The 23805-nt window shown below is 44.8% G+C and overlaps 2 protein-coding genes across 7 annotated transcripts in view; one reads left to right on the forward strand and one right to left on the reverse strand.

Annotated features, from left to right (window-relative positions):
- The window catches only part of LOC139267477 (CSC1-like protein 2), a 297646-nt gene that overhangs the window by 24575 nt on the left and 249266 nt on the right, over positions 1 to 23805 (reverse strand). For all 6 annotated transcript variants that reach the window (XM_070885844.1, XM_070885847.1, XM_070885848.1 and 3 more), the window contains 4 exons: positions 20421 to 20507; positions 18509 to 18574; positions 11457 to 11619; positions 5733 to 5838 (listed from right to left, as the gene is read on the reverse strand). In XM_070885844.1, coding sequence (XP_070741945.1) covers positions 5733 to 5838; positions 11457 to 11619; positions 18509 to 18574; positions 20421 to 20507 — 422 coding nt within the window. The remainder of the gene's footprint in view (positions 1 to 5732; positions 5839 to 11456; positions 11620 to 18508; positions 18575 to 20420; positions 20508 to 23805) is intronic.
- mrpl14 (mitochondrial ribosomal protein L14) overlaps positions 15754 to 23805 on the forward strand; it is a 271243-nt gene continuing 263191 nt past the window's right edge. Inside the window, exon 1 of the mRNA XM_070885851.1 lies at positions 15754 to 15759. The gene's annotated coding sequence lies outside the window, so the exon portion shown is untranslated. The remainder of the gene's footprint in view (positions 15760 to 23805) is intronic.

Consider the following 23805-nt stretch of genomic DNA (forward strand, 5'->3'; position numbering starts at 1 on the left):
GAAGGGAACCAGCCACTACCACCTGTATCTGGTCTGGCCTACACGCAACTTCAGTCCCATACTATGTGGATGACAATGTCCCTCAGGACAACTAGGGATGGGCAATAAAGACTACCTTACCACTGGCGCCCATATCCCAAGAACAAATAAAAAAGTTTGCCCTCACTGTCCACCCAAAAGATTTGCCACTTGGGCGAGTTACTGGAGAGCTCCCATGGAACCATGCCCATCAGGGCCTACAGGAGAGGAAGGATAAAACTGGATTTATAAAAAGGTGCTCCTTGCAGTGGGGAAATGCTCCAATTAATTACCCCAACAGGCAGCCCTTGCGATAGCTCAGCTCACACACGCAGCCATTTCGACACCTGCAGCATAGTTACAAGGATATGGAGTTGAGGTACAGATCAGTTTATGATCCAATAGAATGGTGGAACAGGCTCAAGGGGCTGAATGGCCTACTCCTGTTCTTGCAGGTCGCTAAAACTAGGGCCAACTGTCTACACTTCAATAAAGCAATTGTATGGGGCCGCCACATAGAGGCTCACAATAGCTGGTAGAGAGAGTCTGGAATGCAATGGAAGCACGTGGAGAAGCAGAAATGTTTTGGGAGTTAAGCTACCGTAACCAAATCAAAATCAAAAACCATGAAACAACTGAAAGTTTAAGCTGGTTAATTGCTGACTGACAGAAGAGTCTGTAATGGCTCAGTCTATAGAGACCTTAATTAAGGCTCAACATTCTTACGGATTTGTTTAAAGGGCCACAAAAAAGAAACTGAACTGTAATGAAAGAGATCCAAAAATGATTAAAAAGAGAGAACCTTTTACAAACAGATATGCTGAGAAGTGTCCAATTGCAATAACCCACTTCTGGAGTTATACAATAGTTTGCATCACTGCTGTGTATAATATGCGTTTGAAAATTGAATGTGGGGTCTAACTGCTCTGTCTGCCCAAACTCACCAAAGTACGACTTATTGTGTTTATAATACCCTTTATCGTGTGGAAACTGTTTTTCTTTGAACGGTGCCAAGTGATCCTCAGCGATCACCTGAACAGACAGTTGGGAACTCACTCTCAGTCAGCAATACTGACAGTGCAGCACTCCCTAAATTATGAGCCCTCAGCCCCATATGGGGTTCAAACCCATACCTTCTATGGAGGGGTGGGGGTGATCTTCCTCGAGTTAAGCTGACAATACCCAATATAAGAAACTTGCACTAAGCTTACTGCTTACATTCGGCACTTAAACAGCTGGATATCCAAGAGTAATGGAGGATTTAAAATGTACTAACAGCATTTATCCAAATACAAAAGGGGCACTTGGGTGAGCAGAATCGTTATGTATAGTCTGCAAAAGATGAAAAATGTTTTCCACACAGAGGATTATTTAGTGTTAAATCTTGGCTCAGTGGTAGGAATCCTGCTTCTGAGTCAGAAAATGGTGGGTTCAATCGTCAATCCAGAGATTCTAGGCTGGCACTTCAGTACTGAGGAGTTCTGCATCATCACCGGGCTTCCGACTATTATCTTCTCCATCACTCAGACCGCGGACTTCAACCTTTGTAACATCGCCCGTCTTCACTCCTGCCTCAAGTCATCTACTGCTGAAACCCTCAACTGTGCCTTTGTTATCTCTAGACTTGACTATTCCAATGCGCTCCTGGCCAGCCTCCCACCTTGCATCCTCCGTAAACTTGAACTCATCCAAAACTGTGCTGCCCTATCCTGACTCGCACCAAGACCTTTTTACCCATCAGCCCTGTGCTCGCTGACCTACATTGGTTCCTGGTCCGACAATGCCTCAATTTTAAAATCCTCTATGGCCTCGCCCCTCCCTATGTTTGTAACCTTCCCCTCTCCTACAATCCTCAGATCTCTGTGCTCCTTCAATTCTTGCTTCTTGCGCATCCCCAGTTTTCTGTGTACCATCACTGGAGGTCGTGCCTTCAGCTGCCTAGGCCCTCAACTCTGGAATTCACTCCCTAAACATCGCTACCCTCCTTGAAGGTGCTCCTTAAAACCTACCTCGCTGGTAGCTCTGGGTCACCTGTCCCAATATCTCCCTACATGGCTCAGTGAGAAGTTTTGTTTGATAATCGCTCCTGCGAAGCGCCTCGAGACTGTTTACTATGTTAAAGATGCGATATAAATGCAAGAGGTTGTTGTTAAACCGAATACCCCTCTGTCTGCATAGTAGACATAAAATATCCGATGGCACTATTCTTAGAGGAACAGGGCAGTTCTCTCCATTTCGTGTCAATATTTATCCTTCAACCAATGGCATTTAAACAGATCTAATCATTTATTTAACTGCTCTTTGTGGGACCTTGCTGTGCGCAAATTGGCAGATGTGCTTGCTTACATTAAACAGTGAGTGCATGTCATAAATTGTTTCACAGCCAATGAAATACTTAAGATGTCCTGAGGATATGAAAGGTGCTATATAAAAACAAGTTAAATGAAAAAAGCCCCAATTGTTTTCAGCCTTTCTTCATAACTTTAACATTAATGGTGTTCCGTATTACAAATAATCCTTTGAAAAACACATGGGGGGGGGGGGGGAAAAAGAGAGAAAGACGGGGGAAAAGACAAAAAATTATCTTAATTTTTTTTAAAGTTAGTTTGACAAAATAATGCCGGCTCTTACTCTTTTGATCTGATTATTTTCAATGATGTGAGCCACCTGACAATAGATAAGGAGAGAAAAGAATGCAGAGGCTGCAGTAATGAATGGCTTACGCACAATAGGATGACAGATCTATGAGTTACAGGGTGCCCTATGAGTAGTTAAACAAAAACAGCAGTGGTACAGCAATTTTTCAACGGAGTGGGAGACTTGCTACTTGCAAAGTAGGTGGATTCCTTCCGTTTGACGCACTAAGTACGTTGTATGAGCTACTTGACCATGTTATCAACAGGCTCAGTGTATTGGTAACCAACGCCCGCTGTGTGGGGGGGGTTAATATGCCAGTAATGGCAGATCTGTAATATCTGTCAACACCCATACTGCATCCAAGTGTTTTATACACCTCAAAATGTGCTCTGCTAGCAAACCCAAATTTGCAAGAATGAAATCTAAAATTGTACCGCTGGGTGCTTTTCATACATCAAGTGGTTAGTTATCTCTCGATAAGACAAAGAGAAAGCCATGAAGACAACCTGGTTTCTACGGACTTGGAACTTGCAAATTGACCTCAAACTGACAGTGCCAATTTTCAGGCAGCCTCCAATCCCTTGGGTTCTCTGAGTACTTAGGCGTTGACGAAGGAAACAGGTCAGATTAGCAGCTAAACATCACAACTATGCTCCAGACTACAGAATTTATAGAATCTTACAGCACACAGAAGGAGGCCAGTCGGCCCATCGTGCCTGTGCTGGTTCATTGAAAGAGCTGTCCAATCAGACCCACTCCCGTTTTTTCCCCTTGTGGCATTTCCATGAGCAATGCCACAACAGATCTGCAAGCAGTAAAAAAAAACTTCACACACCCCACGACAAGCTTTAGTGAAGTCCCAGTGACATTGCTGCAGCATAACCTGTCCAATAATTGGCTCACTAATATTCTCAACGTTAAGCGCTAGTTCAACCAGTCGGGAAGGGAGCCCATTTGTTTTGGGAATGTTTACCATCTGCTGCGAATTGAAAAATGGGATAAACTTATTTTTAAACCATAGACTTTTAAAGCCGCTCTAAGTCCTAAAATGGAAGGGATAACTGGGAAGAGTACGATCTGTACATAGTATTCAATCTTCCACTATTTATTTAAAAAGTAAACATTTCAAAAAAAATACCATGGCTTTTTTAAAAACACAAGATTTCTTCCTAATTCAGAGACCCACCACCAACAACATCTTGCATTTATATAGCACCTTTAACCTAGTAAAATGTCCTAAGGGGCTTCACAGGAGCGTTATAAAACAAAATTTGGGTCACCATTCCCTACTCCCCTCCAGGCCACAGACGGGATGGAGTCTTGTGCGCTGCAGACTGGGTATGACTTTCGACTATCCTGAGAGCAGAACTGAATTGTACAACAGACAACCCACGGAGCTGCTTCTCATATTAAACCACAAACTCAGTTTCAACTTGCACTGTCTTCTCACCTCCTGCCAGGAAGATGCCGACTTCCTGGTCGTGCTCCGGTACCTCCCTGTAAGTGGCCACTCTTCATGTGTCAGCATAGACAAGTGTCAGCGAGGGAGTCGATAGTGGAGTACATCGCCACTGTGCAGGATCCTTCCCTCACCTGCACATTTCCCAGAACGGGGGTCCACTGGGACATAAACAAGAGGGAACCCTGCCCAGCTATTCACTTCCTAGCTCAGGAGTACAGAGACCAATTGTAGTCCTGCTACAACTGTACAGGGTATTGGTGAGGCCACACCTGGAGTACTGCGTACAATTTTGGTCTCCTTACATAAGGAAGGATATACTTGCATTGGAGGCTGTTCAGTGAAGGTTCATTAGGTTGATTCCAGAGATGAGGGGGTTGACTTCTGAAGATAGGTTGGGCCTATACATATTAGAATTAAGAATGAGAGGTGATCTTATTGAAACGTATAAGATAATGAGGGGGCTTGACAAGGTGGATGCAGAAAGGATGTTTCCACTCATAGAGGAAACTAAAACTAGGGGACAAAGTCTTAGAATAAGGGGCCGCCCATTTAAAACTGAGATGACAAATCTCTTCTCTCGGAGGGTTGTAAATCTGTGGAATTCTCTGCCCCAGAGAGCTGTGGAGGCTGGGTCATTGAATATATTTGAGGCGGAGATAGACAGATTTTTGAGCGATAAGGGAGTGGAGGGTTATGGGAAGTGGAGCTGAGTCCATGATCAGATCAGCCATGATCTTATTGAATGGCGGAACAGGCTCGAGGGGCCAAATGGCCTACTCCTGCTCCTATTTCTTATGTAGCATCCCTACTGTTGTCTTGGCTGAGGTCATCCTATTCAGAAGGCAAACCTGCGACCGTCCTAGTCTATATGGCTCAGTACCAGAAGCATACCAATCTACAATCAAATGCAGTACCAGACCATGTGGTGCATATAACCACTAAGCCTTCAGGGGAGCTCGCAAGTTAGCCATTTAACAAAAAACAATTGTGCAAGGATAATGCATTGCTAAGCAACCACTGCTGGTTAATCCTTTGCACTCACCATAAAAAGCTTTTAATTAAAAATGACCGCTAATGCACTGTAACCAATACATTTATTATGGTTCATTTTTCACTCCCTCAAGGGTTGTTTTGATTAGCTGTAAACCAATAACTGGAAAGTAATTTCATTTACAGTTATACGTGACGTAGAATAAATACCATGGAAAATACTAAGGATCATTAAGCTGTGTAAAAATAATTTGTTTGCTGCATGGATTGTAGATTGGCATGCTTCCAGGAGAGGTCACTGTTGCTCCGTGAAAATCAGCACTGCAAATTCAGCTGGGAGTGCGTCGCATCAAAATGACCCAACCCAAGGGGAAAGGGCATCCAGAGGCATTGCTACCTCTAACTCCCATCTCCTTTCTTGACTATATTTTTGTGTTAACTTGTTCCTCATATCCACCAACTTGTGAGCAACATTTTTACATATTTTCCCAAAACCCACCTAGACTACAAACCTTGCCATTGGCACCCACCCACCAAGGGATGGAGACATTACACCTAAACAACTCGCCCACCAAGAGGGAGGGGCTTTGCACCCATTCAACACGCTAACATCTCAAATACTCACCAAATGGGACTATAATGGGACATGTGATGCTGTAGGTCATGACGACGGTGAAGACGCACATCATCCAACCATAGGCTGCTCCAAACTGAAACTCGTATGCTTGATGCTAGAAAAATAGTGTAACGGACAGGCACAAGTCAAACCAAATTGCAAATCTCGGCAGGAATGTTTGCTGATTATAAACCGAAGAGACTGACTTGTTGGTGGGAGGAAGCTGAAAGCTCAACAAAGACGGTGATTAAGTAGGGGGAGGCTGCAATTCTCATTTCTATGTGTGGAACTTAATTCAGCGAGCTCACATCATTGAGTACCAACTCCTTCAAGCCAGTTCAGTAACAAATATCAACATTTAAAAAAAAATGCTAGCATATGAGAAGAGGGTGATTCAATGGGTTATACACGGGGGCCAAAATTCAGGGTCTCAAAGAGACCTGTTAATGCCCGTTTGGGCGGCCCCCCTTAAAAATCGATTGGCCGCTGCTTTGGGGTCAACTGGCCGAACTGACCTAAATTCAGGTCGGGGATTTTTCGGCCGATACACGATCCCGCCCGATTCTGATGACCGCCGAAAGCGAGTCATCAGGGGTTGCACCGCCAATTTTATTATAAAAAATATTTACCTTCCGATATTCAGCTCCATCCGCCAATCCCCCGCCGCACGGTGCCCCCAACAGGCTTTTCTGCCGGTGCACCCTCTGCAGAGTGAATTCGGCCCGGCAGTGCTGCGGCCCTTAAAGGGGAGGGCCCACTGCCACAATGTAAACATTTTTTCCAGCCGGCTTCCCGATCGGCCGGTAAAATACTGCCCCCCGGGTTTGGCCGGGCCGCCAACGGGCAGCCTGGTACCCCCCCCCCCCCCCTCTTGGGTGCCAGGCCACTGGCACAGCTGAAACCCTCCCTGGTGGCCCAGTGTCTGAAGATTTAAAATAACAGAATCTCTCCTCTTTAATGGAGGGAGGAATAGCGTGTTGATGCACACGCGCTGTGACATCACCACTACTCTACCGCTGATTGACGGCGGCGGAGTTCCTGTCCGACCGATTTTCAGCCAGTCAGCCTGGCTTTATATCTATGGCCGCCCCCATTTCCTGTTGGACTGAAAATGGCTCTTCCAACCGCATCAGAGCTTCCAGCGGTAAGTACCACGCTAGAAATCATAGGTGCGCCAGCTTTCTTGCGCACCTGAATTTCAGCCCCATGGTCTTTTCACACCTGGAACTTTGACTCACTAATGGGCATGGATAGTCCGACAGCACAAAGCAGCCCTGTAACAGGGCACTAAACTGGCAATCTAACTAAAGGTGCATACGTAGGTGTGAGAAATACAAAAATATCACTACAGTTCAAGCAAGAGGCATTCTACTGGGACTGAAGTGAACTGTTCGGATAGAATAGAACCACTACTCTGCTATTAAGGACTTAGGATTGTTTGATGTGAACACAGGATGGAAACTATTCGATTTGCCAATATCTCTCAAAATAAAAGTTGATAAGAAATTCTCAGTGGAAATTTTTTTTAAAGTTCAAAAATGTTAAATTGCAGTTCTTTTGACCAGTGCTTTGTAATAGATTGCAGCATAAATGCTTAGCTAATATAAACCGAAAAGACTGGCTCTTTTGAAAATGCACATTTCTGGTCCCTCTTTCAGGGATATGCCTGAATCCAGAGGCGATTGTTCAGCAGAGGAAGCCAATGATATTGGCCAAGAGCTGTTCTCTTCACACACCAGCAGAGCAGCTGTTATGAGGAAAGAAAAACTGGGGTTAAAGCCATCGACTTTCAAACTGGCGTGCCTCGATTCTGTGGCCTGGGAGAGAGGGGTGTTCCTGTGAGGGGAATTCAAGGGGGTATCGGAAATGATCTGATTTCTATTAGCACATCATTTCTATTGTGCTATATGTATTTTCAGGTGGTACACACCGGGAAAACGTTTGAAAACCAGTGGGTTGTTGGGGGTGGGAGTGAAGGAGTAAAGACAATTCTACCTGTATCTGACACATACCATACCTGCTCAACGCTGACACTGTAAAAAGGTGGAAAGTGTTCCATTCCCATCACTAACATCCAACTTATTTAAATAGAACAAGAGTGCGCTAAACAATTCTTCAAAAATTTTTTATTAAAGAAGGAGCTGTGCAGCACCTTCTCACTCCCAAATCAATGGCTATAAAGAAACAGCACTGGAGAGCATTATTCCTGTACTAATCCAATGTGCTTAACTTTGTACCGAGTTATACCACGTATCTGTGTTGATGCAAACTGCGTAACATAACCAATGTGGTTCAGACTGTCTGCAGACATCGCTTTACCTGTTTCTGCCTCTTCCAATTCCTTATGAATTCAAGTCTATTTCCGAACATCTATTTTCCCCTTACTCTCACCTGTTCTCATCTTTTCCTCCATTTTACTCATCTGTTTCTTTCCTTTTCTCTCTCTCTCTCTCTGTCTGTCTGTCTCTCGTTCACTTCATCCTGTTGCTCGATGGCTCCTTCCTTCCTTCCTTTCTCACTTGCTAGGGATTGCGAGCACTGAACAGGATGAGGTATGGAGGGCTGGTTTAAGCCCCGATAGTGCCGAGAGCACCAATCTGCACTAGAAACAACAAGCACCAGGCACTAGTGAGGACCTGGATGAAGATGGGCCAGAGAATATATCAGGATTAGGATGAAGGGTACATTTGAGAATGGGGCAGAAAAAGATAACAGTATTAGGACTGCAACACTTTATATAAACTGAGAAAATGGCTACTCCAAATGTTTGTTAATATCGTTCCCTTAATTCTTTTGCCAGTGTTTTTTACTCTCTCAATCCGCTATTTCCAAGGCCACCTCCTTAAGTACTCTGGGATGCAGACCATCAGGCCCTGGGGATTTATCGGCCTTCAATCCCTTCAATTTCCCCAACACAATTTCCCGACTAATAGGGATTTCCCTTAGTTCCTCCTTCTTACTAGACCCTCTGACCCCTTTTATATCCGGAAGGTTGTTTGTGTCCTCCTTAGTGAATACCGGACCAAAGTAATTGTTCAATTGGTCTGCCATTTCTTTGTTCCCCGTTATGACTTCCCCTGATTCTGACTGCAGGGGACCTACGTTTGTCTTTACTAACCTTTTTCTCTTTACATATCTAGAGAAGCTTTTGCAGTCCGTCTTAATGTTCCCTGCAAGCTTCCTCTCGTACTCTATTTTCCCTGCCCTAATCAAAGCCTTTGTCCTCCTCTGCTGAGTTCTAAATTTTTCCCAGTCCCCGGGTTCGCTGCTATTTCTGGCCAATTTGTATGCCACTTCCTTGGCTTTAATATTATCCCTGATTTCCCTTGATAGCCACGGTTGAGCCACCTTCCTTTTTTATTTTTACACCACACAGGGATGTACAATTGTTGTAGTTCATCCATGCTGTCTCTAAATGTCTGCCATTGCCCGTCCACTGTCAACCCCTTAAGTATCATTCGCCAATCTATCCTAGCCAATTCACGCCTCATACCTTCAAAGTTACCCTTCTTTAAGTTCTGGACCATGGTCTCTGAATTAACTGTTTCATTCTCCATCCTAATGTAGAATTCCACCATATTATGGTCACTCTTCCCAAAGGGGCCACACGCAACAAGATTGCTAATTAATCCTCTCTCATTACACAACACCCAGTCTAAGATGGCCTCCCCCCTAGTTGGTTCTTCGACATATTGGTCTAGAAAACCATCCCTTATGCACTCCAGGAAATCCTTCTCCACCATATTGCTTCCAGTTTGGCTCGCCCAATCTATATACATATTAAAGTCACCCATTATAACTGCTGCACCTTTATTGCATGCACCCCTAATTTCATGTTTGATGCCCTCCCCAACATCGCTACTACTGTTTGGAGGTCTGTACACAACTCCCACTAACGTTTTTTGCCCTTATAGATTCCACAATAGCCTTCAAAAGGTAAATGGATAAACAGATTGAACGAGAATAAATATGGGGAGCCAGGGAGTGGGACTAACTGCTGGATTGCTCTTTGAAAGAGCTAGTGCAGACTAGATGGGCTGAATGACCTCATGCTGTACTATTGTATGATTCAATGTTAGCTCCAATGTGGGCAGGCTGCCAGATCACCCTTTGCTTTTGAAAGTACTGTAATTACAACTGCATTTGCAAGTGTGTATTTATATACAATCAACAATGGCAGAAGCTTAACCCCCAGGTACAAAGGCAATTGTTTTTAGAAGAGCTAATTTAGAAGTGAACAGTATGGCTAGAAGATACTCAACAACTAATTAAATTGAGGTTCACTCTATGCAGCTCTGTGAAATCTGCATTTTTCAGATTCAGGATTTTAATAACAGTTACCAGACTATTGTGACTCTACAGTAGATTATCGTAACAAACCCTAAAGTGGGCTGCTTGTGTAGTATGTCGAACTTGTCAATGGATGGCAGGAAGGGCATTCAAACGATTCATAAGTTCCTGATTTCGGGTGGTGGCGGTTGGTGGTGGGGGTGGGGGGGGGGGGTGGTGGGGTGGGTGGGTGGGGAATAGAAAACACACAACAAAAAGACACAAAACTTGACAGCAAGTCTCATTCCCACGTTGATGAGTCTCTAAACCAAGCTGCTAAGAATCAGCACAATTACGAGCTTTTGTTTGCCTGACATGGGAGTACACGCTCTCCGCTTGTATGGGCTCACTTCACAACGTCCAGAGCTTAGGTACAAGTTGGCAAAGACCCAGGCATAAGGAACCCCAAGCATGTGTAGAGGGACTGCTGGAAGTCAATCATCTAAAATAATGCAGCTCACCAGCACAGAGAACCACACTGCTTGTGCAGCCAGGGCCCACCTGACCCGCTAGGCCTGCAGGGTTATCTGGAGCTATGTGGGATGAATTCCAGCCCTCAATAGATCTACTGATCCACAGCCTTAGCTGGAAATTACAAAACCGCATCGACAAATTCTGCTTGCCCACTCTTTCAACTGGGAATAGGACGTGTTGGCCTTTATTGCAAGGGAGAGAGAGTATAAAACTGTACAGGGTATTGGTGAGGCCACACCTAGAGTACTGTGTACAGTTTTGGTCTCCGTATTCAGGGAAGGATATACTTGCATTGGAGGCTGTTCAGAGAGGGTTCACAAGGTTGATTCCGGAGATGAGGGCGTTGACTTATGAAGATAGGTTGAGTAGGTTGGGCCTATACACATTGGAGTTCAGAAGAATGAGAGGTGATCTTATTGAAACATATAAGATAATGAGGGGGCTCGACAAGGTGCATGCAGAGAGTATATTTCCACTCATAGGGGAAACTAAAATTAGGGGACATAGTCTTAGAATAAGGGGCCGCCCATTTAAAACTGAGATGAGGAGAAATTTCTTCTCTGAGGGTTGTAAATCCATGGAATTCTCTGCCCCAGAGTCTGGGTCATTCAATATATTTAAGGTGGCGATAGATAGATTTTTGAGCGATAAGGGAGTAAAGGGTTATGGGGAGCGGGCAGGGAAGTGGAGCTGAGTCCATGATCAGATCAGCCATGATCTTATTGAATGGCGGAGCAGGCTCGAGGGGCCAAATAGCCTACTCCTGCTCCTATTTCTTATGTTCTTGTGTGTGCGGGAGACAAAATAACTTCAAACTAGGGCTGAGGTACAATTTCAAAGCCACTTTCCAAAGAGTTCTAACCTTCCTTTGTGAGAAACTGTACAGGGCGAGTGGACCAGGAGGTAGAAAGATAAATGAATGACACTTACACGTTTGACGTTTTTCCTCTCCGCTGCTGACTTGGCTAAGGAGAGGCGGATCATATACATCAGCAGGCCTGGAATGCGCAGCAGATCCATAGCGTTTCCGATGAACGCAGAAGCAATCACGTAGTTCACGAAGAAAGCGCCGTTATCAGGAAGAAAGACACACCTGAAACAGAAAGCAAGATGCAGAAATTAACGGAGCAAGAATGGGAAAATAGCTGAAGATCAGCACTTTATATAATGAGAAAACCCATTTTATGGGACTGCAGACAGCAATGACTCTGATGAATGTGTTTTTGTATTGATATCACAGTAAGAGGGGGTAGAAATGGTCTTTCATTGCAATTCCCCTCGGAATGCATTTCCAACCCCTGTTGAGGGCAGAACTCGTCACGTGGGAGATTAAAGCTGGCTCTCTTAGCACAGCACACTAGTTTCAAACATCTATATACAAAACAATGTTCATTAGGTCTATTTGTGGCATAGAACTCCTTTACTGGAGAAGCTGGTCAGAGGGGGCAAAGGCATAAAGCGATGTTCTTGTAAAATGGAGATTATTCATTCGTTCCTCTCATTCACTTGGTTAAACACTTGGGCTTTACCCACAGAAGTTACCCACGGAGTCTCAGATGCAAACGCTTAAACATCTTTGTAAATCAATGCAGATTAATAAAATACAATGAGCTAGAATTTCCAATGGCTTATCGCCCGGTTTCTGGGTGGTATTGGCCATTGTGGACGATAACCAAGTCGGTGAGAAATTGCCCAGCTGAGTTACGCTGGCGGTTGAGGTACTGCTGGGAAGCGGAATGCTGGCGTGCTCGGCATGTCCTGAGATCGCCCTGGCGCGATATTTGGCTCAGCGGTGACCCATAGGTGAGTATTTAAAAAAACGCCCCCGAGGATCAGCGGAGCTGGGCGGTAGACGAGTAGCTCAAGAAAAAGATTAGTAATTGTTTTTTTTTAAAACTCATTATTTTAAAATTCTGTTGTGGTGATTTAGTATAAAAAAAAAACAAGACCCGAGAATGTTTTTTTGATTTTTTTAACGTGATGTTTTAAAAAAAATTATTTTGTGTTTTTCTGCTGCAAGGGCCCAACCTGCAGCCTCGGGGTAGATTTTCAGTGATTTTTAAAAATTTATTGCCCTTTTTCTTTAGGCACCACATAATCGACCCTAAATTCTACTTTTTCATCCAGAATGGGGGTGCAAGGACTATGTTTTTCGCTGGGCGGATTTTAAAATTTTGGGGGGGGGGGGGAACGTTTTCGCTGGCGATAATCTTGATAATCTTAGCGGTCTTTTGGGCGGCAATTGGGTGCTGGCGGGTAGTTAGGAAATTCTAGCCCAATGACTCATTTCAAACTCTCAGCTGTGATTTGTTACACTTTTGAGAACAGTTACCCTCAAAGCCCACTAGAGGGCACTGTGCACAGAACAAAGATACAAAACTGTAATATTCGATGTCAGCTCTTTGTACAAACTCCAGGGCGTGTTATGAAAGCCAATGTACGAGACCCAGTTATTTGTGTGCACTGTAGGGATGCATTAAAAAGGCAGATTTTTTTTGTTGCACTGCTTGTGCACACAGTCAGCCCAAACCAAAGATGTTAAACTGCCCCCAATAACCCACTGCTGGATTACAATATGGTCATCTTCCAATTGTTCCACAATTTAACGGAGGACATTATTGCACATCAACTAATCATCCTGATCAGTGCCTGCCAGGACACACATCCCTGCTGGGAGTGGTGTCTGGGGAAGAAAGAAAATACCACTCACAGGTGGCAGCACAGCACAATACAAGGACGGAGCTATACAAACCAGGTGTGTGTTGAGTTAGCTTATTTCAGTTGGGGTGTCAGTAAGGGGGCTAACACTTAGCCTCGCGATCATCAGGCCCGGGATCTGCAGGAGGTGGAAAAAGAGACTCTACCCCCAGAGGGCTGTGGGTGCTGAGTCGTTGAGTATATTCAAGGCTGAGATTGGTAGATCTTTGGTCTCCAGGGGAATCAAGGGATATGGGGATCGGGCGGGAAAGTGGAGTGGAGATCGACAATCAGCCATAACCTTACTGAATGGTGGAGCAGGCTCGAGGTGGCCTGTGGCCTACCCCTGATTCTAATTCTTTTGTTCCTGTGTGTTCCAGTACTTTGTGACCGTAAAGTTATGCCAAAGTGATTTTTTGCATGACATTATTTTTTCTTTCCAGTGGCTATTGCAATTATGGGTTTGTCAGGTAAAGGTAGCAAAGGCTGCAAACAACCCAGTCGCCAAGAAAGAAAGACTTGCATTTATATAGCAACTTTCACAACCCATCGGACGTCTCAAAGCGCTTTATAGCCAATTTGAAATGTAGTCACTGTTGTAATGTAGGAAACGCGGCAGTCAATTAATGCACAGCAAGCTCCCACACACAGCAATGTGATAATGACCAGATAATCTGTTTTTGTCATGTTGATTGAGATATAAATATTGGCCAGGACACCAGGGATAACTCTCCTGCTCTTCTTCGAAATAGTGCCATGGGATCTTTTACGCCCACTTGAGAGAGCAGACGGTTTAATGTCTCATCCGAAAGACGGCACCTCCGACAGTGCAGCACTCCCTCAGCACTGGAGCGTTAGCCGAGATTTTTGTGCTCATGTCCCTGGAGTGGGACTTGAACCCGCAACCTTCTGACTCAGGAGGCGAGAGTGCTACCCACTGAGCCACAGCTGACACTATTTTGCCAGAGCAAAATAGGCTGATGACTCTCACATGAAGAATGGTCACTTGTTGAGGAACTGGAGGTAATTGTTCCGCAAGATTGGAAAAGAAAAGGGCAGAAGTCATGGTGGGGTGGGTTACAATGAAACAAATCAAACTCTGTTCTTGAGGTTCATGTCATTTGAACCCTTTGAGAGAATGATCAGCCATGATCTTATTGAATAGGTGGCGCAGGCTCGAAGGGCCAAATGGCCTACTCCTGCACCTATTTTCTATGTTTTTATGTTTCTATAAGACTATTTGCTTCTAGCTCATCCACACTGTCCCCATTACTCTCAGTGTAATCACCCATCATTGCTCAGTATTAATGCTGCTGATTACCATTGCAGGCGTTTTCAAACAGATGCTGTACCCCACTTCTGGAGAGATTAGGTTCTGGTCAATGTCATTGCCAGGTATGGGTTACTACTGTAAAACACTGCTGTGGTCATAAATCCCAGCAATGCCATAACATTTCAATTAGCTTTATCAACTGATTTGCCAAAGTAATAATGGTGAAATAACAACCCAGGAGGTAGACCAAACATTCAGTGGTCCACAGGGAGAACAGTGCATGTAACCTTCAGGTCAGAGGCCGACAGTTCCATTCTTTGGAAAGCTGGCGGGTCCACGAAGACCATTCATGCAGAACAATTAGATGCAGAAATTTATTTTTGATCCGTTTGAGAAGATTTCTTCCTGCTCTTGGGTCTATAGCAATGTTCCCTCTGAGCTGCCATGCATGAATGGGAAAGGTCCCGTACAGGCCACTCATCAGCGTTGACACTGTAAATACCGCGTATTAAAAGGAACAGGCTGCGCAGGAAAAAGTGCAGCTTGCAGGGAACATTGGCCTGCAGGTACCATTCCATCAATGGTGGTGCAGGGCAGGGCTCCGAGCAGTCAGTGAGGGGTGACCACCAGGCCATGGGCAACATGCTCCAAGTCCCCCTCCCCACCTCTCTCCCCCAGCCACTAACAACATGCTCCAAAGTCTCCCTCCCCACCTCTCTTCCCCAACCACAAACATGCTCCAAGTGTCCCACTTCTTTCCCCCTCTTCCCCCCCCCCCACCTCCCCTCTCCCCCAACCACTAACAACATTGGAAACAGCTGCTAGGTCGACCAAAGAAACATGAGATACATACAAGAGGGAAGGGCCAATGACGTTCATCTCCCATTGCATCATCTAGCTGCATTTCCAATGTCCCCAACTCTTTCTGCCTACACTTCAGAAGTACTCTATTGGCTGTGAAGTGCTTTGGGACATCCCAAGATTATGAAAGAAACGATAGAAATGCAGGTTCTTTTCTGTACACTGGCCCATCTGGGGGATTACTCAAAACATCTGTGGAAAAAGAGTTCTTCCGAATATATCTGTTTTAAATGTACTTTTCACCAATTAAAATTCGACTCCTGCCTTAATCTTAAATAAACTGGGTTTACCCCATTTGTTCATATCCTCAATAAAGTTCCCACTCGTAACAATCATCTTAACTACAGAATTTGAGCTTGTCTAATCTTTGCTTGTAACTTAGTTTCTTCATCTCTTCTCTGTGCCACCTGCTGAATGTGCTGTATTTTTTGTCGTCATCGAGAGGAGCTACCACCTCCCAATTTTCCCTCCCTCTGGGCTGTTTAATCCAGTGTTATTCACTTCTCTACCAGCATCTCTCTCAAATTCCAAATCCCTTACTTGTGTCTGTGTATAGGAATATAATTAGGAGCAGAAGTAGGCCATTTAATATCATGGCTGATCTACCTCAACTCCACTTTCCAGCATTGTCCCTCGATTCCCTGAATATTCAAAAATCTATTGATCTTTGTTTTGAATATACTCAAAGACTGAGCCTCCACAGCCCTCTGGGGTAGAGAATTCCAAAGATTCACCGCCCTCTGAGTGAAGAAGTTTCTCCTCATCTCAGTCCTAAATGGCCGGCCCCTTATTCTGAGACTGTGACCTCTGGTTCTAGACTCCTCAGCCAGAGGAAACATTCTCCCTGCATCTACTCTGTCAAGCCCTGTAAGAATTTTGTATGTTTCAATGAGGTCACTTCTCATTCTTCTGAATTCTACTCAATCTCTCCACATCGGACAATCCCTGCATCCCAGGAATCAGTTTAGTGAACCTTTGTTGCACTCCCTCTATGGCAAGTATATCCTTCCTTAGGTAAGGAGACCAAAACTGTACACAATACTCCAGGTGTGATCTCACCAGGGCCCGATATAATTGCAGTAAGACATCTTTAATCTTATACTCAAATCCTCTTATAATAAAGGCCAACATACCATTTGCTTTCTTAATTGCTTGCTGTACCTGCATGTTAACTTTCAGTGATTCGTGTACAGGGACACCCAGGTCCCTCTGAACACCAACATTTCCCAATCTCTCATCATTTAAAAAATACTCTGCTTTTCTTTTGTTCCTACCAAAGTGGATAATTTTACATTTCTTCACATTATATTCCATTTGCCATGTTCTTGCCCATTCACTTAGCCTGTCTATATCCCCTTGATGTCTCTGCATCCTCCTCACAAATTAAATTCCACCTAGCTTTGTATACAGTAAGAATCATAGAAGTTTACAGCACGGAAGGGGCCATTTCGGCCCATCCGCGCCAGCCAACAAGAGGCTATCCAGCATAATCTCACTTTCCAGCTTGAGGTCTGTAACCCTGCAGGTAATGCACTTCAAGTGCATATCCAAGTACTTTTTAAATGTGGTGAGGGTTTCTGCCTCTACCACCCTTTCAGGCAGTGAGTTCCAGATCCCCACAATCCTCTGAATGAAGAGATTTCCTCTCAAATCCCCTCTAGAAACATAGAAAATAGGTGCAGGAGCAGGCCATTCGGTCCTTCGAGCCTGCACCGCCATTCAATGAGTTCATGGCTGAACATGCAACTTCAGTACCCCATTCCTGCTTTCTCGCCATACCCCTTGTTCCCCCTAGTAATAAGGACTTCATCTAACTCCCTTTTGAATATATTTAGTGAATTGGCCTCAACAACTTTCTGTGGTAGAGAATTCCACAGGTTCACCACTCTCTGGGTGAAGAAGTTTCTCCTCATCTCGGTCCTAAATGGCTTACCCCTTATCCTTAGACTGTGACCCCTGGTTCTGGACTTCCCCAACATTGGGAACATTCTTCCTGCATCTAACCTGTCTAAACCCGTCAGAATTTTAAAAGTTTCTATGAGGTCCCCTCTCATTCTTCTGAACTCCAGTGAATACAAGCCCAGTTGATCCAGTCTTTCTTGATAGGTCAGTCCCACCATCCCGGGAATCAGTCTGGTGAATCTTCGCTGCACTCCCTCAATAGCAAGAATGTCCTTCCTCAAGTTAGGAGACCAAAACTGTACACAATACTCCAGGTGTGGCCTCACCAAGGCCCTGTACAACTGTAGCAAACTATCTACCAATTATTTAAAAATCATTCCTCCTGGTTGTTGACCCCTCTGCTAAGGGAAATAGGCCCTTTCTATCTACTACATCTAGGCCACTCATAAATTGTATACACCTCAATGAGGTCTCCCCTCAGCCTCCTCTGTTCCAAGTAAAACAAATCCAGCCTATCTAATCTGTCCTCACAGCTAAGATTCTCCACTCCCGGCAACATCCTCGTAAATCTCCTCTGTACCCTCTCCAGTGCGATCACGTCCTTCCTGTAATGCGGTGACCAGAACTGCACGCAGTACTCCAGCTGTGGCCGAACCAGTGTTTTATACAGTTCAAGCGTTATGCCTCAGCTAATAAAGGCAAGCATTCCTTATGCCTTCTTAACCACCTTATCTATTTGGCCTGCTACATGCACATGCACTCCAAGGTCCCTTTATTCCTCTACACTTCAGTGTCCTACCATTTAATGTGTATTCCCTTTCCTCGTTGGCCCTCCCCACACCTTTGCCAATGTTCTGCCCACCTGACCAGTTGATTTATATCTTCCTGCAGTCTGCAGCTTTCTTCTTCATTATCAACCACACAGCCGATTTTAGTATCACCTGCAAACTTCTTAATTATACCCCCTATATTCAAGTCTAGATCATTGATATATATCACAAAAAGCAAGGGACCTAGTACTGAGCCCTGTGGAACCCCACTGGAAACAGCCTTCCGGTCACAAAAACACCCATCAACCATTACCCTTTGCTTCCTGCCTCAGCCAATTTTGGATCCAACTTGTCATTTTGCCCTGGATCCCATGGGCTTTAACTTTTGTGAGAGGGGCAGGGAAAAGGCTGGATAGAGGAAAGAGTGAGCCAACACAATGAGTCAATAACATCGAGAAGGTATATCGTCAGATACTCACTCAAATCGAACAGTGGCTTCTTCCAGAAACTTCTTGTCAAATAGCCAACGAAAAAAGAGGTCCAGACTGGAATAGAAAGACGTAATGTTTGAGAGAGCAATGTGCACTTTGCAGCCTGGCTTGCTATAAAACGATTAGGACTGGACCTGCTGAGCATCAACTCTCTTGTTGCATGATTTGCCTCTCTTCACAACCCATTTTCTTCCACATCACTCTCAGAAAATGTTTGAAAAATCAGTCTTTTTTTTTTTGGGGGGGGGGGGGGGGCGCGTTTGAGCTTGGATGTCTTTATTTTGGTAAATATTTTGCTGAAAGCTCACTCTCAGCAATTTCCAGCCACAGAATCTGTTCTACAACTTCTGGAAAGTAAAATATGGCTGCAGTGGTATAATGCTATGAAAGGCTCCAATTTTGGACCCAGGATTCAGATTCCAGTCTCAACAAAGTGAGGGGAGATGTCAGATCACTAAAATACAATTTAAAGAAACTATTGTTACACACTTTCATTAAAAGCAAGGAATTCCCGGTACGATCTAGGGAACAACTGAGTTCTACAGCATGGAATTATGTCAGACACCTCCTTTACAGTCTAATTCACAGGCAGCAGCCTTTTACTGGGCTGATCAGTTGTATGGGGGTGGGGGAACACTTGTTAAAGTCAGAGGTTGACTGTATTTAAGGTAGGAAGAGAATGATGAAGTATGTTCAACAGGAAGTTCTGACCCACAGTGTTGTGGGATAGGCACCATTGACCCACATCATCACAGCAAATCTGCTCGTTTAAACAGAGCGTACACAGAACTTTCAAAAAAACAGGTTGAAGAGGATTAATGTCGGGGTGATTCCTCATGCATACCCCGACACAAAAGGCCCGACACCTGGATCAGTGCCCCTCATGCCTTTTACTTACTACTCCTAGACTAAAGCAGTGACACTGGAATAAGTACATCCCACCCCTTCCCATTCCTTGTACTTGCCTCAACATCAAAAGACTGACACTGTCCTCGGTGTCAGGAAGACAGACAGGCTAGTGAAATGGGCGGATATGTGAAATTTAATACAGAAGTGTTAAATGATATAATTTGGTGGAAAGAATAGGAGGAAACACAAACTGAAGGGTATAATCCTAAAGGGGGTGTGTGAACAGAGAGACCTGGGGATATATGTGCATAAATCGTTGAAGATGTCAGGGCAGGTTGAGAAAGCAGTTAAAAAGGCTTGTGAGATCCTGGGTTTCATAGAGGTACTGAGTACAAAAGTGCGGAAATTATGATGAGCCTGTATAAAACACTGATTCAGCCCCAACTGGAGTACTGCGTCCAATTCTGGGGACCACGCTTTAGGAAGGATGTGAATGCCTTAGGGAAGGTGAGAAAAGATTTGTGAGTATGATTCCAGGAATGAGGGACTTCTGTTGCGGTGATAGGCTGGAGAAGCTGGGGTTGTTCTCCTTGGAGCAGAGAAGGTTGAGAGGAGATTTGATAGAGGTGTTCAAAATCATGAGGTTTGGACAGAGAAGATAGAGAGAGAAACTGTTCCCATTGGCAAAAGGGTCGAGAACCAGAGGACACAGATTTATGATTGTCAAAAGAACCAAAGGCGATGTAAGAAAATACATTTTTACATAACGAGCGGTTAGGATCTGGAACGCATGGCCTGAAAGGGTGGTGGAGGCAAATTCAATCTCATCTTTCAAAAGGTAGTTGGATAAGTATCTGAAGGAAAACATCTTGCAGGGTTACTGGGAAAGGACAGGGGAGTGGGATGAGCCAAGATTCGGCATGGGCCTCCTTCCGTGATGTAAGCATTCTATGATTCGATGAGTGGCCGAGCACAGGCTGTATCTGTGCTTGGCGAATTGCTGGGGCTCCCGCACATTGAATCGTCTTTTTAAACACAAGAACCAGCTCACCTGCTGAGACCCAGTGACGGTAGAATTATGACCATGAATACAAGGAAGGTGTAGCATTTGTGCATCGTTGTTCGATTTTCCCCTGACCTGCAAGAGATGTTAATGATTAAAACCTACACAGAATTTACAGGCCTCTGCGGTAGCATACTCACTTACGAATCAGAAGGTAAGCTCAAGCCACACATGCAGAGACTAGGCCGACAATTGTACCGAGGGAGTGTTGCACAGTCAGAGGCAGCCATCTTTCGGACAAAACGTTCCCTCAATCAAAGGACAACAAAGCTCGGGTGGGTGTAAAAGATCTCCGGAACTTTTCACAAAGTAGTGCTCCTGGTGACTTGGCTAATATTTACCTCTCAATGAACAGCCTCAGAAGAGATTATTTTCTCATCATCTTATTGCTATTTGTGGGAACTTGCTGTGCACAAATTGTTTTTACCATAGAAAATAGATGCAGGAGTAGGCCATTCAGCCCTTCGAGCCTGCACCACCATTCAATAAGGTCATGGCTGATCATTCACCTCAGTATCCCTTTCCTGCTTTCTCTCCATACCCCTTGATCCCTTTAGCCGTAAGGGCCAGATCTAACTCCCCTTGAATATATCCAATGAACTGGCCTCAACAACTCTCTGCGGTAGGGAATTCCACAGGTTCACAACTCTGAGTGAAGAAGTTTCTCCTCATCTCGGTCCTAAATGGCTTACCCCTTATCCTTAGACTATGTCCCCTGGTTCTGGACTTCCCCAACATCGGGAACATTCTTCCTGCATCTAACCTGTCAAGTCCCGTCAGAATTTTACATGTTTCTATGAGATCCCCTCTCATCCTTCTAAACTCTAGTGAATACAGGCCCAGTTGATCCAGTCTCTCCTCATATGTCAGTCCAGCCATCCCAGGAATCAGTCTGGTGAACCTTCGCTGCACTCCCTTAATAGAAAGAATGTCCTTCTCAGATTAAGAGACCAAAACTGAACACAATATTCCAGGTGAGGCCTCACTAAGGCCCTGTACAACTGCAGTAAGACCTCCCTGCTCCTATACTCAAATCCCCTAGCTATGAAGGCCATCATACCATTTGCCTTCTTCACCGTCTGCTGAACCTGCATGCCAACTTTCAATGACTGATGAACCATGATACCCAGGTCTTGCTGCACCTCCCCTTTTCCTAATCTGCCGCCATTCAGATAATATTCTGCCTTCATGTTTTTGCCACCAAAGTGGATAACCTCACATTTATCCACATTATAATGGGCCACGCGTTTGCCCACTCACCTAACCTGTCCAAGTCACCCTGCAGCCTTTTAGCATCCTCCTCACAGCTCACACTGCCACCCAGTTTAGTGTCATCTGCAAACTTGGAGATATTACACTCAAATTCCCTCATCCAAATCATTAATGTATGTTGTAAATAGCTGGGGTCCCAGCACTGAGCCCTGCGGTACCCCACAAGTCACTGCCTGCCATTCTGAAAAGGATCCGTTTATCCCAACTCTCTGCTTCCTGTCTGCCAACCAGTTCTCTATCCACATCAGTACATTACCTCCAATGCCATGTGTTTTAATTTTGCACACCAATCTCTTGCGTGGGACCTTGTCAAAAGCCGTTTGAAAGTCCAAATACACCACATCCCCCTTGCCTACTCTACTAGTTACATCCTCAAAAAATTCTAGAAGATTTGTCAAACAGGATTTTCCTTTCATAAATCCATGCTGACTTGGGCCGATCCCGTCACTGCTTTCCAAATGTGCTGCTATTTTATCTTTAATAATTGATTCCAACATTTTCCCCATTACTAATGTCAGGCTAACCAGTCTATAATTACCCGTTTTCCCTCTCCCTCCCTTTTTAAAAAGTGGTGTTACATTAGCTACCCTCCAGTCCATAGGAACTAATCTGGAGTTGATAGACTGTTGGAAAATGATCACCAATGCATCCACTATTTCTAGGGCTACTTCCTCAAGTACTCTGGGATGCAGACTATCAGGCCCCATTTCAGTAGTGTTTATCCTGAAGAACTTCATTGTCTGTGAAGCACTTTAGTATTTGAGGTTGTGAAAGGGGTTATCAAAATACACATTTTCATTCCTTTAAAAAAAAAACACTTGCATCTCAATTCCTTTCTCCCCTCTAATATACACCCAGCCACACATCCGTTATTCTCCTTAGTCTGGCGTTGAGACAGGTCAGCCCAGCCTACACACACATCTCCAAGAGTGCACTCAAAATCTTCCTCGTGTGACTTGCCGGTAGATGCTGAATGCTTGCCGAGCCAAACAAGGAGATATTAGGAAAAAAGAGATGTGAAGAGACGAAGTATTTTTGGGAAGGAATTCGAGAGCCTGAAGGCACAGCAATGGAGGGGTGAAGAGATGGGGAAGCTCAAGAGGGCAGCGTCAGAGGAATGGGGTCATCAGTGGGAGGGAGAGAGGTTCTAAGTCTGGAGGAAGAGGTCATGAAGGGATTTAAGCACAAAGATGAGAATTTTAAATTTGAGGTGCATGCTAAATGTAGGTCAGTGGGGTCAACGGCAACAGGTGAACAGGTGTGACAGGGGATAGAATATAGTTAGCAGAGTTTTGGATGAGCGGTAGATTATGGAGGGTGGTGAATGGTAGGCCAGCCAGGAGAGAGTTAGAGGGAATAAAACACATGATGGGCTGAAGTAAGGCTGGAGGCAGGCAATGTTAGAGGTGGGCATTTAGCACTGCGGCGAGAATACAGAGTCGGAAGTTGGCTCAGGGTCAAATAAGATGTCACGGTTCTGGACAATGTGGATCAGCCCGAGACGGTGGCTAGAAAGGGCGATGGAATCATGGCAAGGGTATACATTTTGTGACGGAGGGTCAAGATAATTTTGCCACATCCAAGACTGGAAGCCGGACAAGCAATCTGCCAATACAGAGGCAGTAGAGAGAGATAGTGGAGTGGTAGAGCTGGGTGTCGTCAATGTAAATGTGGAGGCTGACCACGTCTTCATGCAGTTGAGGAGCCAAGGATGGAATATCGTGGGACTCCAGAGGCAACGCTGCAGGGTCGTGAAGAGAAGCTATTGCTCGAGATGCTCTGTATGCGATATAACAGACAAGACCGAGCTGGAAAAGTATTGGAGGAGGATGGCGAGTTGACCTTGTCAAAGACTGCAGAGGGAGAGGAGGAATAATGCACCGTGGTCAAAGCCACAGAAGACGTCCTTTTTCAACACTGGTTAAGGCCCTTTCGTTGTTGTGTCAGGGTTGAAATAGGATTGGAGAGATTTATGGAGTTGCGAGAAAGATGGGCACGGATTTGGGAAGCAACATGTTCAAGGACTTGGGAGGTTGGAAATGGGGTGTTAGTTTGCAGGGACAGAGAGAGATCATAGGCGATTTTTTTTTGAGGATGGTGC

The sequence above is a fragment of the Pristiophorus japonicus genome, chromosome 7 (genome assembly GCF_044704955.1).
Source record: "Pristiophorus japonicus isolate sPriJap1 chromosome 7, sPriJap1.hap1, whole genome shotgun sequence".
In the NCBI taxonomy this organism is placed as follows: domain Eukaryota; kingdom Metazoa; phylum Chordata; class Chondrichthyes; family Pristiophoridae; genus Pristiophorus; species Pristiophorus japonicus.